This window comes from Pantherophis guttatus, chromosome 10 (genome assembly GCF_059756535.1).
Source record: "Pantherophis guttatus breed Tessera chromosome 10, ASM5975653v1, whole genome shotgun sequence".
NCBI classification, from domain to species: domain Eukaryota; kingdom Metazoa; phylum Chordata; class Lepidosauria; order Squamata; family Colubridae; genus Pantherophis; species Pantherophis guttatus.
The window spans coordinates 21,330,875-21,349,467 of NC_142072.1; the positions used below are offsets into that span (position 1 = coordinate 21,330,875).

General features: G+C 43.6%; 1 protein-coding gene across 1 annotated transcript; it reads left to right on the forward strand.

Annotated features, from left to right (window-relative positions):
- The first annotated feature begins 2,796 nt into the window (after nt 1-2,796).
- On the forward strand, nt 2,797-14,782 carry TMEM35B (transmembrane protein 35B). The gene is made up of 3 exons (XM_034413388.3): nt 2,797-3,100; nt 8,884-9,064; nt 13,881-14,782. Exons 1-3 carry the CDS (start codon nt 2,993-2,995, stop codon nt 14,009-14,011), a joined length of 420 nt encoding a protein of 139 aa, XP_034269279.2. The 5' UTR covers nt 2,797-2,992; the 3' UTR covers nt 14,012-14,782.
- The last annotated feature ends 3,811 nt before the right edge of the window (nt 14,783-18,593 follow it).

Consider the following 18,593-nt stretch of genomic DNA (forward strand, 5'->3'; position numbering starts at 1 on the left):
CCAGTCGTGATGTCCTACAGCGTACCCAGCGTAGACAATTGGCTCACCACCTGGCACACGATTTCATTGTCACTGGGTTGAACTGCAGACTACTGTGGCAGAGAGACCTACCATTGCTACCCCAGATGAGGAGGCCAAAGCTGGAGCTCCATGTTTATCTTCCCAGCGAGAAAGACAGTGAAAATGTTTGGGAAGAGATGGAGCACAGACTGAGTGGTTTAAGCTTGCAAAATTCCACTCTGAAGCAAATCTAAACCCATGCTTTGCAACCCAAAGCCAAATGAACTGCCTGATGCTGATACTGGTCTCTACAAGATATGTATCTATAGAAGAGAATATTCAGCTTGAGGAACTGTAGGGACTTTGGTGTTCTCTGAGCTTGGTGGTTTTCTTGCAGACGTTTCATTTCTCAAGTAGGCAACTTCAAAGACCCCACATATCTATCTGATTATTCTTTTTCATGAAAACAATATTATGCAGTGGGGAGAAAAAAGATTTAAAAAAATACAAGCAAGCTGCAGCTAAGAAAACACTATTTAATTTGCATTATTTACTGTTCCTTCTCATACTTCTCCATCTGCAAATCATCCTTGCTCCACATTTCATACACTCCTTTTCATTTCCTACATAGGAACAAAAAGCGCACACAAGAAATGTTCTTGCTCTGTAAGCAAGCCTTCTATTTTTCTTTTCTACAGTGTTTAAATGTTGCTTTTTAATTGCTTTTGGTAATTACGAATTGTTTGATCACTGAAGTAGTTTTATGCAACATAATTTCCCCTCACCATACCTGCCTGCTGAGTTTTCTCAATTTGAAGACACCCAGCCCCTATTCCTCCATAAGTTCTTTTCCAATACAAATTTGTAACTGTTAAACTGTGGAGTTGGAGCTCTGAGCTTGGTGGTTTTCTTGTAGACATTAAATAACTTACCCAGCTAGCATCATCCGTGCCAGCTGAATAATGAAATATTTGCAAGAAAACAAGCAAGCTCAGAGAGACTAACTGATAAGGAAGAAACATGCTTCCTTTTCTTCACAATGTCTGATGGAGCCACTGTTATAATCCACTCCCCCTTTCCTGTTTTGTTCTATCTTCATGTCATTTTTAACTTTGAGTTTCATGGGATTCTATGTATTTTGCTTTTTCTTCTATATGGGTGTGTTGGTTTTCTGACCTTCCTAAAGAGATTTAATTATTGTATTTGATCACTCTGGGTGCTTTGCAATTAAAAAAAGCAGGAAAAGATCTACCAAACACCCCCCTTCCCCAAACAACCCCAATGTAACACCAAACCGAATCTTAAAGAGATGCTTTTCCACCTCTGGCCTGAGAAAGGCTCCAACAGTGTCACCCATCCTCTCCTCTGGAACCTTATGCAATGTGTTTTTGGGGTCACTTTTCCAGCCAGGGACCCCCTTTATACCTGACAAATTTAATTCTTCAGCATGATCTCTTCCCCACCCCCCACCCTCAAAACCCAATCACAGATCAGACTTGCCACAGCCCTGGGCGGCTCGGCCATACTGATGGAGAGGAATTGTGATTCTTTTAAACGTACCCATTTAGGATAGAATGAATAGAATAGAATAGAATAGAATGAATAGAATAGAATGAATAGAATAGAATGAATAGAATAGAATAGAATAAGGATAGAATAAGGATAGAATAAGAATAGAATTCTTTATTGGCCAAGTGTGATTGGACACACAAGGAATTTGTCTTGGTGCATATTCTCTGGGAGTACATAAAAGAAAAGAGAGGTTCGTCAAGAATCATAAGGTACAACACTTAATGATAGTCATAGGGTACAAATAAGCAGTCAAATCATACCAGCAATAAGGTTACAGTCATACAGTCATAAGTGGGAGGAGATGGGTGGTGGAAACGATGAGAAGATTAATAGTAGTGCAGACTTAGTGAATAGTTTGACAGTGTTGAGGGAATTATTTGTTTAGCAGAGTGATGGCGTTTAGGGAAAAACTGTCCTTGTGTCTAGTTGTTCTGGTGTGCAGGGCTCTATAGCGTCGTTTTGAGGGTAGGAGTTGAAACAGTTGAAAAAGTTGATTTTTATTTTATTTATTTGATTTGATTTCTATACCGCCCTACTCCCGAAGGACTCAGGGCGGTGCACAGCCAAACAATAAAACACATACATGCAAAATTTAAAAGTAGAATAAAACCAATTAAATTAAATAAAGTTGAAACACTTTATGTCCAGGATGCGAGCGATTAAATTTGAACAAAATGAGACGGTGGGGACCTCCTTTAATATAACAGAAGAGACAACCATGAAGATGCTCCGTTGGAAACTCCTTCGCGCGCCGAGTTCCACCTGCCCAAGACGGCCGCAAGAGCCTTGGTAGTATAGGGGTTTAAGGCACCCTGTTATTAAGCTGGTTATTAAGACCAGCTGCCTGCAATTACTGCAGGGTTCGGATCTCGCCAAGGCTCAAGGTTGACTCAGCCTTCCATCCTTTCTAAGGTAGGTGAAATGAGGACCCAGTGGTGGGGGCAATAAGCTGACTTTGTATAAATATACAAAAGGATGAAGGCTTTTGCTTAACACAATGTAAGCCGCCCTGAGTCTCCGGAGAAGGGCGGCATATAAATCAAATTAAAAAAAAAAATAAAAAAAAAAAGAGAGAGAGAAGCAGGAAAAGCGCAGCCCGCTCCGATCTCTCTTCCGGAGCCTGGGCCTCACCCTGCAGCTCTCTGCACATGCCCGGGAGCCCTCTCTCCTCCCGTCCCATGAAGCCACCCGGGCTCGCCCCCTTAAGCAAGCGGAACCCAGCACCCGGGCGGGCCAAGCGCATGACGCACGGGTGGTTGGCTGCTCCAAAGGCAAGCGGGAGGCGCCTGCTTGCTTGCTTGCTTTCGTCCGGGGCGGCTTCCCCAGCCTCCTTTTTCTCCGCCTCTCCCCCCCCCCGGTCCCACCTCCTCCGGCTGGCCGCCAACGGGCGGGAAAGGCGGGAGAAACGGCGAAGGCGACGATGGCGCTGCTCTTCTCCGCCCTGCGCGTCTTGCTGGGCCTTTTCTTCGCCGTCAGCGGGGCGGTCAAGCTCACCGACCTGATCGCCGGCGACGCCCACCGGCAGCTGGTGAGCGGGGCGCCTCCGCGGCGGGAGGGGAAGCCAGTCCCGGCTGCAGCTCAGCGATGCCAACCCGCAAATCGGGGGTGGGGGGGCTGCAACCGTGCCTACCCGTCCCCGAGCCCGGATCTAGCGACCTCACCAGATCCCCCCGCCAAGCGGATCTGCAGGAGATCCTCTAAGGCGGTGTTTCTCAACCTTGGAAGCTTGAAGATGGGTGGACTTCAACTCCCAGAATCCCCCAGCCAGCAGAGCTGGCTGGGGGATTCTGGGAGTTGAAGTCCACCCATCTTCTAGCTTCCAAGGTTGAGAAACACTGCTCTAAGGAAAGGCCTGGCTCGTAAACAAATATTTTGGAGCTGCGCAGGGCGCGTCGGCGCTGCTTGGCATGCCCGGTTCTCGCAGTTACTCAAGGCGGTGGGGCTCGTCCTCGCTTGCGGGGGGCCGCCTTTTCGGTCCCTACCTCCGGGAACCGAACAGGCGGCAGAGCTTTGGGTTTCCCTGTCCGGTTGGGTCGCGCGCTTACAAAAGGAAAAGGTGCGCAGCTTCCCTGGCGCGTCAGCAGGCACTGCCAGCCTCCTGCACGCAAAGGGCTTGTTTGCTCCCAGGGCAGGGATTCCTTTCCTCTCCACCCCCCCCCCCCCTTTCTCTCTCACACACCCCACTCACTCTTTCTCTCTGTCTCTCTCACATACACACAAACACACAAACACACACCACTCTCACTCTTTCTCTCTCTCACACACAAAAACACAATCATACTCACACTCAATCTCTCTCTCTCACACCACTCACTCTCACTTCCTTTCTCTCTCTCACACAAACACACACCACTCACTCACACTCTCTCACACACAAAAATACACTCAATCATACTCACACACAATCTCTCTCTCTCACACACATACACACACAAGCAAACACAAACACACACCACTCACTCTCACTCTTTCTTCTTCTCTCTCTCTCTCTCACACACACACATACACCACTCTCATTCTTCCTTTCTTTCTCTCTCACATACAAACACACACCACTCACTCTCACTCTTTCTCTCTCACACACAAAAACACACTCAATCATACTCACACTCAATCTCTCTCTCTCACACATACACCACTCACTCTCACTTCCTTTCTCTCTCTCACACACACACCACTCACACTCTTTCTTTCTCTCTCACACACAAAAACACACTCAATCATACTCACACTCAATCTCTTTCTCTCTCACACACACACCACTTACTCTCACTCTTCCTTTCTCTCATACACACACACCACTCACACACTCTCTCTCTCTCACACACAAACACACACCACTCACTCTCACTCTTTCTCTCTCTCATGCACACACCACTCATTCTCTCTTTCACACACAAACACACTCAATCTCTCTCTCTCTCTCTCACACACACTCACACATACACCCCCCCCCCCAAAGAGGGAGGGAGAGAGAGAAACAGAAACAGAGGTAGACACTTTCCCCCAGTTTATCTCTCTCCCTTGTTTCAGTTGGATTTTTAAAATGGGATTTGGGTCTTAAGACATTTGCCCAGTGAATCTCAATTGGAGGTGGGGATGTTTTAAAGCTGGTTACAGTGTGATCATATTCAATGGATTATGTTCTGTCCACCTCCCCCAGGTGTTCTGGCCATCCAGTTTATTTGAGACTTCCTGCCCTGCCTCAGTTTACGAAATTAAGTTGGAGGGAAGGAAGAGCCTCTGAGCCCACAGGACTGCCCTCTGTGTAAACAGCCTGGTTTTGCGCTCTCAAATTAAATCTGGGAGTTCCTCTGGCCTTTGGCCAGCTTTCCATTTATAGATGCATTTTGGCGCCTAAGGCTGATGTTTGAATTTTTGTTGTTGGGGGTGGGAGAGAGAGAGCACGTTGCAAGATTTTTTGGGAACAGAGCTGCCTGGGATCCAGTCTGGATTGTTCACTGGAACCAGAGGTTTACTCTTCCGAGCTTTCGGACTTGTGCTGGAGGGCCCATCCTTAGGGAACTTCACATGTGTGCATTGAGACAGAGGGCTCCCGGGTTTTTTCCATTGGACTGGTAAAAATTACTTTGTAAATTTAAAAAACAAAGAGCCTGTAGTACAGTGGACTAAAGCACTGTAATTAACATCTGCTGCTTGCAATTACTGCAAGTTCAAATCTCACCAGGCTCAAGGTTGACTCAGCCTTCCATCCTTTCAAAGGTGGGTAAAATGAGGATCCAGTTTGTGGGGGCAATAAGCTGACTTTGTATAAATATACAAAAGTATGAAGGCTATTGCTTAATGCATTGTAAGCCGCCCTGAGAATACTGGGAGTTGAAGTCCACAAGTCTTAAAGCTGCCAAGTTTAAAGACCGTTGTTTTAGAGGAATAAGATTTTAAACCCACTTGCAGATCTGTTGGGATCGTTGACCATTAAGAAATAATTAAGACCTTATCAGGATGCAAAACAGAAGATGGAAAAGATACAGCTGAAGGAACATGCAGCAAGTTCTTGGCTTACAACCACATAGGGGACTGGAACTTCCACCGCTAAGCAGAATGGTCATTAAGTGAGTCATTATCTGACTGCACAGGACTTTTACGCCCTCTTTTGCCTCAGTTGTTAACTGAATCGCACAATTGTTAAACAAATCAAACTTCCCCCATTGACTTTGCTTATTGGGAAGATCTCAAATATGAAAGACATTACAGAAGATATCATATGGATTACAAACTGAAAGTCATATGAGGATTTTATCTATATATGGAAATATCTTTTAGTGGTGTGGTGTGGACAGATGAACAAAGATATTAAAATATTAAATATTAAAATATCATGTATGATAGACCTGTAGGAAAATGGGTGGAGATAGGTTAGGTTACTGATTGTTTAGTTTAGGAAAAGGGATGTTAGGTTCAGATATTAATATACGTAAAAGATTTGAATTAAGAGATATATGTATGGGGGTGGAGGAAATGGGTAGATTATGAGTTGAATAAGTGCTAAATTAGGATTTATTATATAATTTCATAGCTGAATGTTGCTTTGAAATGTATAGTATAGGGGGGATATAATAATAATGTTAGAAAGAAATGGTTAGCATATGGGGGGTAGTGTAAAATTATACAATCTGATATCAATATGGATTTTATTTTGGAGAAGCCATGGGGGGAGGGGAGGGGAAGGAGTTAGGGAGGAGGGGGGAAAAAGGGGGAAAAATTTGTATTTGAAAAACTTTTTCAATAAAAAAAAAATAAAGAAAAAAAGGGAAGATCTCAAACTAAATGGCAATGGCTTGAGCTTCTGATCTGCACGTGTTTTGTAAATAATGCCAAGTGCCAGAATTTCACTCACGTGGCCATGAGGATACTGGGACAGTCAAAAGTGCAAGGACCCGTCATAGGTCCCTCTTTCCAATTCTGTGGAACAAAATGGTCACAAGTTTATTTAATTTGTTCAATTTCTGTGGCCGTTCATCTCGGTCGATGACTTTGGGCACAGCTTCCAATTAAAAAAAAAATACATTGCAGTTAAAAATATAAAAATGAGGCAGACCCAGAAGAAGGCGAAGAGACAACGTCAGCGTTACAACAGCATCAAATAACAAGGGTCGAAGTGCAAGGACCAGAACTTTGTATCTCCCTCGACACCCGAAGTAGGAAAAGAGGAAGTAAAGAAGAAGAAAAAGATTAAAAACATTTTCAGACAATAAAAACAGTAAAACCCATAAAAACACTAAAAGCATTCAAATTAAATATATATATATATAAAAAAGCGAATACCACTCACGCCGTAATCACGAAATCTCCAGAACCGTAAAGCCTACAAACTTGAAATTAGCCACATATGTTCCTCTTGGCTTCTAGGTGCTCACTAAGAAAGGATTTTTCGAAATGACCAACAGAGCATTAGTATTTCCTATATTATTATAACACGCTCTGATGCTAATTAGTCAGACATTCTACTCTGCCTCCCCACCTGAAAATAACTCTGGAGAGAAGGGGATAGGATAGGAGAGGCTTCTGTGAGGCAAGGCTGAGGGAGAGAAGGGTCTAGAAAGCCTGAGGGAGAGAAGGGGATAGGATAGGAGAGGCTTCTGTGGGGCAAGGCTGAGGGAGAGAAGGGTCTAGAAAGCCTGAGGGAGAGAAGGGGATAGGATAGGAGAGGCTTCTGTGGGGCAAGGCTGAGGGAGAGAAGGGTCTAGAAAGCCTGAGGGAGAGAAGGGGATAGGATAGGAGAGGCTTCTGTGGGGCAAGGCTGAGGGAGAGAAGGGTCTAGAAAGCCTGAGGGAGAGAAGGGGATAGGATAGGAGAGGCTTCTGTGGGGCAAGGCTGAGGGAGAGAAGGGGCTAGAAAGCCTGAGGGAGAGAAGGGGATAGGATAAGAGAGGCTTCTGTGGGGCAAGGCTGAGGGAGAGAAGGGGCTAGAAAGCCTGAGGGAGAGAAGGGGATAGGATAGGAGAGGCTTCTGTGGGGCAAGGCTGAGAGAGAGAAGGGGCTAGAAAGCCTGAGGGAGAGAAGGGGATAGGATAGGAGAGGCTTCTGTGGGGCAAGGCTGAGGGAGAGAAGGGGCTAGAAAGCCTGAGGGAGAGAAGGGGATAGGATAGGAGAGGCTTCTGTGGGGAAAGGCTGAGGGAGAGAAGGGGCTAGGATAGGAGAGGCTTCTGTGGGGCAAGGCTGAGGGAGAGAAGGGGCTAGAAAGCCTGAGGGAGAGAAGGGGATAGGATAGGAGAGGCTTCTGTGGGGCAAGGCTGAGGGAGAGAAGGGGCTAGAAAGCCTGAGGGAGAGAAGGGGATAGGATAGGAGACATTTATGTGGGGCAAGGCTGAGGGAGAGAAGGAGAGAGGATAGGAGACATTTCTGTGGGGCAAGTCTCATGGAGAGAAGGGGCTAGAAAGCCTGAGGGAGAGAAGGGGATAGGATAGTTTGAAGTTTATTAGATTTCTAATAGGGGATGTTTCTGTGGGGCAAGGCTGAGGGAGAGAAGGGGATAGGATAGGGGAGGCTTCTGTGGGGCAAGCTGAGGGAGAGAAGGGGAGAGGATAGGAGATGTTTCTGTGGGGCAAGGCTGAGGGAGAAGGAGACAGGAGAGGCCGATCGTAACTACTCATTAATTTTCAAGCTGTAAGTGTTGATTTATCAAGCCCGATCACATAGTTTCATAGCGGAGCAGGGGTATTCAGCTAGTATATACATGGGAGCACGTTACTTGGCCAGTTAGCAATATAGTCAGGAAATGGGGCCCTTGACATATTCAGTGTTGCCAGCCTCTGGAACATAGCCAAGATTTTTAGGGCCTTCTGAAAGGCTAAGAGGGGTTGGGGCCATTCTGATCTCTGACGGGTGTTCCACAAAGCAGGGGCCACTGCAGAAAAAAATCGCTTTCTGGGCTTGGCCAACTGACGTTCTTTGGCTGACGGGATCTGCTGATGTCCATTCTGCTCGATCTGGTTGGATGGATAGAGACTCTTGAAAAAAAGACTTGGTTCAGGGGGTGAGGAGCCATGGCGTTTTTATGACTTGTGGACTTCAACTCCCAGAATTCCTGAGCATCTAAGCTCAGGAATTCTGGGAGTTGAAGTCCACAAGTCATAAAAGCGCTATAGCTCCCCACCTCTGCCTTAGGTACAGGTTGAGGGCTACCTGTATCACAGCAATGCATGAAAGTTTTTGATGTGGTTTCTTTGGCTCTGCCACCCACATTTTCCGGATTATTTGTGCCTCTATTGGCTGCTGTAAAAATGGGGTAACCCTCTTCTACCCCTCGGTCGTCCTTGCCTCTTAACGCTCCTTTTCCTTCCTATTGCAGAAAACCCAGTTTGAAAAATTTGCCGATGTCTTCCCGTCGAAGGAGTTTGGCTACAAGCCGGAACCAGGAATGTACATGGAAATAGTGGGCTGGATAGAACTGATAGGAGGTTTCCTTTTAGCCTTTGGACCTCAACTGCTGCAGGAAATCAGCAATTTTGTGCTCACCGTGATCATGATAGGTAATGGAATAGGTCCTGTTAATGAATTTCTGACTGGGATCAGCTCCTAAACTATTGCTAAGATTATTTCTTCGATTATGGTGGGTTGTGGCAAGTTAGGGTGGATCGCTTGCAGAAGGTTATTGGATTCTGCCCCTTGGAGGTTCTTGTCAATCAGCTGTTGATCCCCAAACTTTTACTGACACCCATTGAGCCCCAGCCACTTATTTATTTATTTATAAAATTTATTGGCTGCCCATCTTACCACAGGGTAACTCTGGATGGCTTAGAATCCCTTACACACACAAACACACGTAAAAAGGTAAAGGTTTCCCTGTCACTTGTGTTCAGCTGGGGCCCGGTGCTCATCTCTGTTTCTTGGTCGTGGGAGCTAGCGTTGCCCGAAGACAATTTTCGTGGTCATGTGGCCAGCATGACTATACACCAAAGGCGTATGGAACACTGTTACCATCAAAGTGGTACCTATTAATCTACTCGCGTTTGCATGCTTTTGAACTGCTAGGTGGGCAGGAGCTGGAGCAAGGAACGGGAGCTCACCCCATTGCGCGGAGGTTGGGTCTTGAACCCGGGCTGTCAGCTCCAGTTGAGAAGCTCAGCATCTTCAACCACTGAGCCATCGCGCCCCTTTAATATATATGTATATATATTAAAAACATAAATTAATGCCAACCACTAACATCCAATTACAGATGGGGAAGGTAGAGGCAGGGTGGTGGTAGTGGTGAAGTAGGATCGATCGATCGTTGTTAATCGATCAACCACCTTCCACTGTGATACTCCCCATTGGGATCCCAAGCTAATTGGCAGAGCCAGGTCTTTAGGCTCCTACGGTCAGGAGGGTAGGGTCGACCTCACATTGGTGGGGTAACATGTTTCGGAAGGCAGGTACAACTCTTTTCCTGGACCCTGCCAGTCAGAATAATTGGGCTGATGGGGCGCACAGCATGCCTCCTCTGCCAGCACAGATGGGACGGACCAATCCAGGGGTGAAATGTAAAATTTGTTACTACCGGTTCTTTTGGGGGGGGGGTTATAATGTGACTGAGTGGGCGTGGCCAACTTTTTTTTTTTTTTACTTTTAAAACCATTTTTTCTACAACCTCTTGGGTTTTAAAAGCCTCTAACTATCTCAGCTGAGTTGCCTGATCATCAGAGGCTTTTTTTTTCTTTTAAAAGCATTTTTTCTACAACCTCTTTGGCCGAAGAGGGTGCAGAAAAAAATTGCTTTTAAAAGCCGCTGGCGATCAGGCAACTCAGCTGGGATCGTCAGAGCCTTTTAAAAGCATTTTTTCTACAACCTCTTCGAGAAAGAGGTTGTAGAAAAAATGCTTTTAAAAGCCTCTGACGATCCCAGCTGAACCATGTGATCATCAGAGGCTTTTTTTTTACTTTTAAAAGCATTTTTTCGGCCGAAGAGGTTGTAGAAAAAATGCTTTTAAAAATTATTTTAAAAAGCCTCTGATGATTGCGTGACTCAGCTGGGCATGGGGGGTAGTGGGGGGGCAGGGATTTTTGCTACTGGTTCTCTCCGAACCACCCGCTGCCATCGCTACCAGATCAGGCAATCCGGTCTGAACTGGGAGTATTTCACCCCTGGACCAATCCCAGTGGGATGAGATGATCCCTCAAGTAGTTTATCTTGGATAGTCCCATTGAGTTTGGCAATGCTGATTGCCACAATTGTTTTTGCTTTCTTCAACAGATTTAATCTCAGTTTGGGGAGAAGTAACAAACTGATGTTATCATTTCTACTTCTGTTAAAACATCTTTTGGATCTATTTCAGTTCCCTAAATTCCCCGGCATGAAATTTCCCTGAAAAACAGGGAGCCCAGCCAGATAGCAGCTGAGCAGATGTTGGTTGGCAGCGAGAGAAATACAATCATAATGTACCAGTAAACTGATGCCACTGATAATGATAATTCGATGCAAAATGAACACATCAAGAATCACTGGATTGTCTGTGGCCAGGGTGGATTTGATTTAAATCGTGTCGATTTAAATCATGATTTAAATCATGATTTAAATCACTAGTAAAAAGACTTGATTTAAATCAACTCGATTTAAATCATAATTTTTAAAGAGCAGCAGTCATCTCTGCTACTCCTTTGACCCACTGTTGACTCACCGATAGTCCCAGTGTTGCAGAATATACAGCTTCATGCTCCATAACTAAGCTCCATTTCATGCTGAATAAACTACATTATTTATGTATCTTAAATAGAAAACTATCTTACGATAGATTTTTACCCCAAAAGTTTTTTATTAAAATAAATTCAATAAAAATCAAAAAAATCTGATTTAAATCAAAAAAATCCGATTTAAATCAAAAAAATCCGATTTAAATCAAAAAAATCCAATTTTTTTGATTTTTTTAAAAAAAAACATTGATTTTTTTAAAAAAATCATTGATTTTTATCCATCCTGTCTGTGGCCCTCTCCAATCTGGAGCCTTCCTAATGAGTTCAAACTACAACTCCCACAATTCATAGCTAACAGGGCCACTGAAAGGATGGTCCCTGCACATCCGAAGGATGACATATTGAGCAACCCTGGGGAAGAATAGTTTATCAAGATGCTGATGGCCTGAATGCGCTTTGTAGAGTTGCATAGAAAGAAGAAGACCATTTCTTCAGCAGAGGGGAAAGGCCGTGGGCATCATCAGCCTGTAGAGCAGTGTTTACCAACCTTGGCATCTTTAAGGTGTGTGGACTTCTGTGCTGGCTGGGGAATTCTGGGAGTTTGCAAAACACTGCTGTAGAGGAAGATAAACACGGAATGTATGGTCACAAGTAAGCGTGACACATTGTCCTGAGCAGTTTGCTCCTCCTTATCTTGAGATACTTGCGTGATGCCCAACTAGAGGACTTTCCTATCCAGCTGAAGCATGAATTCATTTGATCCTTCCATTGTTCTGTTCAACCGACTTTAATCTAGGGTTCACCAAAGTACTCAATATCAAACTTCCAAGAGTTAATGGGACTATCCAGAAGGCTAATGATGGTTGGGGATCAATAGGTGATCGATAAAAGATGGAAGAGCAGTGGAATGGCTCGACGGTTAAAGAAGCTGAGTTTCTTAGCCGGAAGGCTTACAGCCTGGGTTTGAGATCCAAGTGCCCCATAACGGGATGAGCTCCCGTTCCTTGCCCCAGCTTCTGTCCATCTAGCAGTTTGAAAGCATGAAAATGTGAGTAGATGAATAGGTACCACTTTGGTGGGAAAGTAACAGTCAGTGGTAAAATCCACATTTTTTTTACTACCGGTTCTGTGGGTGTGGCTTGGTGGGCATGGCAGGGGAAGGATACTGCAAAATCTCCATTCCCACCCCACTCCAGGGGAAGGATACTGCAAAATCGCCATTCCCATCCCACACTGGGGCCAGTCAGGGGTGGTATTTGCCGGTTCTCCGAACTACTCAAAATTTCCGCTACCGGTTCTCCAGAACTTGTCAGAACCTGCTGGATTTCGCCCCTGCACCTCAGCCAATAGTGGGTTTCAATTTCGGCCACTACTGGTTCGCTTGTGGGTGTGCATGCATGTGCGAGCGCGTTATGCTTCTGTGCATGCGCAGAAACGTCTGGGTGAGTGGGCGGAGCCTCCCGCTGCCGCCGCTACCAGTTCTCTCAATCTGGGGTGAACCGGTAAAAACTCACCACTGACCTCAATGTATCGCCAGGCTGGCCAGATGATCATGGAAAATATATTCAGACAACGCTGGCTCCCTCGGCCGAGAAACGGAGATTTGCACCCTAGAGTCAGACACAACTATACAGGGAAACCTTTACTTTTTTTAATGATGGAAGGCCAGTTGGGTTGTGTTAATTTTTTGAGGTCTTTACGGAGCACCACTCCAGTCCTTAGACCTGAAGGTGAGGTGGCTAATGGTGAGATAGTGTTACCCAATGTTCGATGGCTGGCCACCAGTAAGAATGGCCTTAAGCCAGCTCTTCTCTATGTCAGGTTTCGATGCTATCTCAAAAATAAATGAATTTCCAAACTGTCGATCTTTAAGGAAATTTTCTCTTTATTCGAGCACAGCAATCTGATCCTGACTCTTTCATGGTCAGTACTGACCTTTGCCCCCCAATCCCTCCCTTTCCGATCCCCAATTCTCTGCTTCTCATTGGCTATCTTCCAAGTCACTTTCCTGATTCCTTCTTCGTCAGATCACAGGAATGTCTCTCCCCTCCCCATCTCCGAGGAGACCGAATCTTCAAAGGGATTTAGCAGGCAAAAGTTCAGGCTTCTCCTCCCTTTTCTATGTCAGTGCTGGGACGCTGACACTCCTCCTCCTCCTCCTTCTCCTCCTCCTCCTTCTCCTCCTCCTCCTTCTCCTCCTCCTCTCCCCTCCCTCCCTCCCTCCCCTCTAGTAATGTTTATTAAATTATTTTCATATAATAAATGTTTGAGGGCTGATGAGCAATGTGAAACTTCATCAAGGGGTTGAAGAGTCGAGGGATCCCTGCTTCCATTGGACTGGATGTCTATCGCATTCCTGATTTCTATAGATAAAGTTTGTGTTTATTAGATTTCTATACCGTCCTTCTCCCGAAGGACTCAGGGCAGTGTACAGCCATATTAAAACACATATAAATATACAAAATTTAAAACAATTTAAAATTGAATATATAAAAATTTGTGTTTCTTTTCCTTTGTGTTCCGCAACTTGACTATCAGCTTATTTATACAAGTAACAAAACAAACACGTAAAGAGAAGGGAAAGCAGTCCAACTTGGGATCACCGTTGGTGGTAGCCTTTGATTGCAGTTTGGTTTTAGTATTCTGCCCCCTCCTTTCTTTGTGTGTTATACTGCAGGTGCCATCTACACCCTCCTGGTTTTGAAAGAGCCTTTTGCCATGTGTGTACCGGCCACTGTCTCCTTGGGCCTTTTGCTCCTCCTCAACATCCGTGGAAGAGGGAAGTGTGTGAAGTCAAAGACCGAATGAGGCAAGGAGAAGGAGATCTGGAGAGATGGGAAGGATCCAAAATGAAGCTTTTGGAAGGACAGACAACTTGTGTTTCCCCGACTAATCAGATCATGTGGACTTTTACAGTGTGTAATCCAGAAAGGGGGTTAAATCTTCATGGTCATGGCCTGTTTTGGGTCCTGTCTTAACTGCCCATTTTGCCAGTTTTTCATCCCTCTTTAGACCGGATTGGAGATCTTGTCTTCTCTGCAAAACCAATTGCTCTTTCTTTGGCCATGTCCAGACAAGGAGATAACATGGAACAGAAGAAAATACTACATTACAAAGGGGCTGGGAATGAGGGTTGTGTGGGATTGTGGTTGGGCACCACCAAAGACTATTGTTGAGGGTAAAAGAGATCTTGGAATTCTGCAGAATGATATGATCAAAAGGGCTCAGATAGATCTTGCATCAGTTGCATATTGTAATGCTTCATTTCTGGATTTTATTAACTTTGCCATCAACCCATCCTGGCCTGATCTAGATTAGGACTTAACGTTTGTTGGTTGAGGAAGTCTAGGTTAATCATGATTCCTCATCCCTTTCCAAAAAATTAAATTTAATTCCATTTACCCACTTTTTTAAAAAAATCATTTGCATCAAGCAAAGGTGCTTTTTTAACATTCCAGTTTTGTTAATTGATCATGAATTTGGTGAAATAAAAGTAAAGGGGATGAATAGATTTCTTCTAATAAGCATGGTGTGATCTTGAGCCGTTGCCATTTATAAGAAATAAACAATAGATTCAAATTTTATGTCCGTATTTGGGGGACTGAAGGTTGGTTGGGGGCTTTTGACTTGTGTTTTTTTTTTTTTTAAAAAAAACTTTTTAAAACAAGTGGGAGTGGTTGAGTGCTTTGGATTCAAAGCTGAAAAGATGTTCCAGAGCAGGGTTTCTCACCTTTGACAGCTTTTAAGATATGTGGACTTCAATTCCCACAATTCCCCAGCCAGCATTGCTGGCTGGGGAATTCTGGGAGTTGAAATCCACACTTTTTAATTACCGATAAAGGAGAAATTTTGTAGCTCAGGGTTGAAATGAGGGATCCTTGGTGCCCTCTGAGTTTATCAATAGTTACACACAATACACAAACACAATCTACATACTTTGCAAAAGAGACAATTCAACAAGCCAAAAGGGAACAAAAAGACCTCCCCACCAGAAATCAGCACCCAGATGAGCATTAATTAACTCCAAAATTAACATCAGACCAACAATCAAATAAACAAATACCCCAATCAAGGAACTGCCAATAACAATAGCACTTAGATTTATATACCACTTCACAGTGCTTTACAGCCCCTCTCTAAGCAATTTACAGAGTTAGCCTATTGCCCCGAACAATCTGGGTCTTCATTTTGCCGACCTCGGATGGATGGAAGGCAGAATCAACCTTGAGCCAGTGAAGAGCGAACTGCTGGCAGCTGGCAGCCAGCAGAAGTAGCCTGCAGTACTGCTTTCTAACCACTGCGCCACCACGGCTCATATGCCAAACAACTGCCAAACAAGCCAACAGCAAACAGCCCAACCCAAGAACTTCTAAGACCACCCCCACCAATACTGATAGGGCTAGCTATTAGAATATAACTGACAGCAAACTGCACTCTTTACTACCAATACCTAGTTTGGTTAATGAAACAAGCTCAGAGAACACCAAGGATCCCCCACATCTTAAAAAGTTGTCAAGGTTGGTCAACACAGCTCCAAAGCATGCAAGCATTCACAAAATCGTCTGCAAGTCCTTAAAGCTGAGGGTTCACTTGGTTTCAGATGGGATCTCATAGCTTTTAATAGCACAATCACGTGATCGTGCCTGATTATTTTCCCAAAAGAAACAAGCTTTTTAAAAGGAATGTTCTGGTGGTGTGTATGTGGGACAGTTGCCGCTGCCTCTTGTTGCTGATACTGTTTTAAGGAGAGTTGAGTAAAGGTATCTTTACTTGCCCTCGTGTTTCTTGAAGTTCAAAAAGAACTAGGTGGTGGAGGGACTTCATCTTGAAAGAACATAGAATAATAGGCTTGGAAGGGACTTTGCTCAATCAGGAGAATCTACCATTTGGACAATGGCTGTCCAGTCTCTTTTTAAAAATCCACTGATGGAGCATCCACAACTTCCAGCGGTAACTGATCAACTGTTCTCACAGTCAGGAAATTTCTCTTTAGTCCTAGGTTGGATCTCTAATCATCTTCAACCTGTTACTTCTTGTCCTGCTCTCAGGTGCTTTGGAGAATAGGCTGACCTGCTGTTCTGTGTGACAGCCCCTTAAGTATGGAAGACTGCCATCATCTCATCCCTGGTCCTTCTCTTCGTTATACTAGACATCCCTAGTTCCCTGGAGAAAGTTCTGTCTTGTTAGAAAAGAGATTTGACAGTGTTTTTCTTTTTTTCTTTTTCTTTTATTGAAAAGTTTTAAAATGTTTTACAAACAAATTCCCCCCCCTTCCCCCACCCCTTCCCCTCTCCCTCCCCCTCCCCCGACTTCCCAGAGCAAAATACAGGGTATTGCATTTAACAAACATAATCTAACATAAGCAAACTAACTATAAACTCTTAACTTCCCCTTACTCTTTAACTCTGCCATAGGTACTAAAATATCAAAGTAAAAAGAAAAATCATCTAAATATTTCATTCATAAGCTATTTGCAACTTTTTAGTCCCATATTTGTTTTGTATATAGTCAATCCATCTTCTCCATTCCAGTACATATCTTTCATTTGAACGGTCCTTCAAATATGCAGAGATTTTAGCCATCTCCGCCAAATTAGCTACTTTTAATGTCCATTCTTCAATAGTAGGTATTTCTTCCTTCTTCCAATATTGGGCCACCAGAAGTCTGGCTGCCGTTATTAAATTCAAAATCAGATTAGTCTCTATAATTGTACATCCTTCAATTATACCCAGTGTTTTTCTTATGCAGCTCCAGAATGGCTGATCAGTCAAAACTTTTATTCACAACTTAAATTTGTACTTCTGGAACTAAAATATACAAATCTGAAGATAATTTAGCTTTGGGTACTTCAGATTTTGCAACGCTGGTCCTCTATCAAGTGATTAATTCCAAAATACGTCTTGCAGGGAGAATTCTGTATAAAAAGGAAATGATAGCAAGACTGCATGCCAAACGTGTATCTTGCTGAAAATTGCATACAAGCCTTGGTGGAGCAGCAAACTAAAGTGCTGTTAAAGTAGTATTTAGCTGCCAGCTGCCTGCAATTACTGTGAGTTCAAATCTCACCAGGCTCAAGGTTGACTCAGCCTTCCATCCTTCTGAGGTAGGTAAAATGAGGACCCGGATTGTGGGGGCAATAAACTGACTTTGTATTAAAAAAAAAAACACCGCTTAGGGGGGCCCGAAAGCCCTCCTAAGCAGGTATATACAAAAGTATGAAGGCTATTGCTTAATGCATTGTAAACCGCCCTGAGTCTCCAGAGAAGGGCAGCATGTAAATTGAACCAATAAACAATAATAATAAACAAAAAGGCATGCAGTAGGTAAAACTATTGGAAAACATTCACCTGTTTGGGAGAAGTGAAAAATACCAACATTTTCTATGCCTATGAAAATGATTTTGTTATTTCGTGCACATTTTTTAATGAAGTCAAAGTGATGCCATAAATAGAATAGGTGCTTTGAAATGGTCAGAAATGTATTTGTTCATTGCTCACAAGGATTCATTATTTCCATAACAATGCGTATTGTTTTCATTCACCTTGGTTATTTTGCCAGCCAAAAGGTTACATTCAACCAAACGTTATAAAATTGTTACTGCAAATTCTTTTTTTTTTAAATGCTGGATTTACTGTTAGGCTCATGTATGTCTTAATTTTTTCTGATGCTAGTTTTGACTTCTCAATGATTTGTAGGGATTGTTGCAACACTTGCTTAACTTGTTGATGCATTTTGATCCCATTTTTCATTATCACTTTTTTTTTTAATGGAGAAAAATTGTGGTTTTAGAACCAGCTGTCCCTGGAATGATTGTATGTCGAGGACTAGCTGTAACAGCAGTCTTACTGTACGGGGACAAAATGCTGTGAAAATGGTAACAAAAATGTTAAAACGTATTGATGCATATTAATATATACATGAACATATCGTGATTTTAATAACGGGGTTGAAGATTTGTTGTTTGTGATACATTTGAGCAATATTATTACCAAAATGGTGAAAGGACGGGTTTGTCTTACTTTTTTTTTTTAAAAAAAAAGTTTATTTTTGTTTTTCATAGACATATTTAAATGTACAGTCTCTTATCCATCATTAATCATTCCTCTTATCCTTTTACTTTCATTTGTTAATTGTTCGGGACTGCTCTTTTACCACTTCCTCTCCTTTATTTTACCACAACCTTTCCTCTTCCTCTTCCCTTCTCTTCCTTCTTCTATCTCTTTCTACTTTCCTCATTCCTCCTCTCTTTCCCTTTCCTACTTCCTCTCCCCTTTCCCCACTCCTCTCTTCTTCCTCCCTTTCTAACCCTCTCTCCTACTCTTCTTTCCCCTCCCTTTTCTTCCTCTCCTTTTCCCTTTCTTCTATCCTTCTCTCTCTTTCATCCCTACTC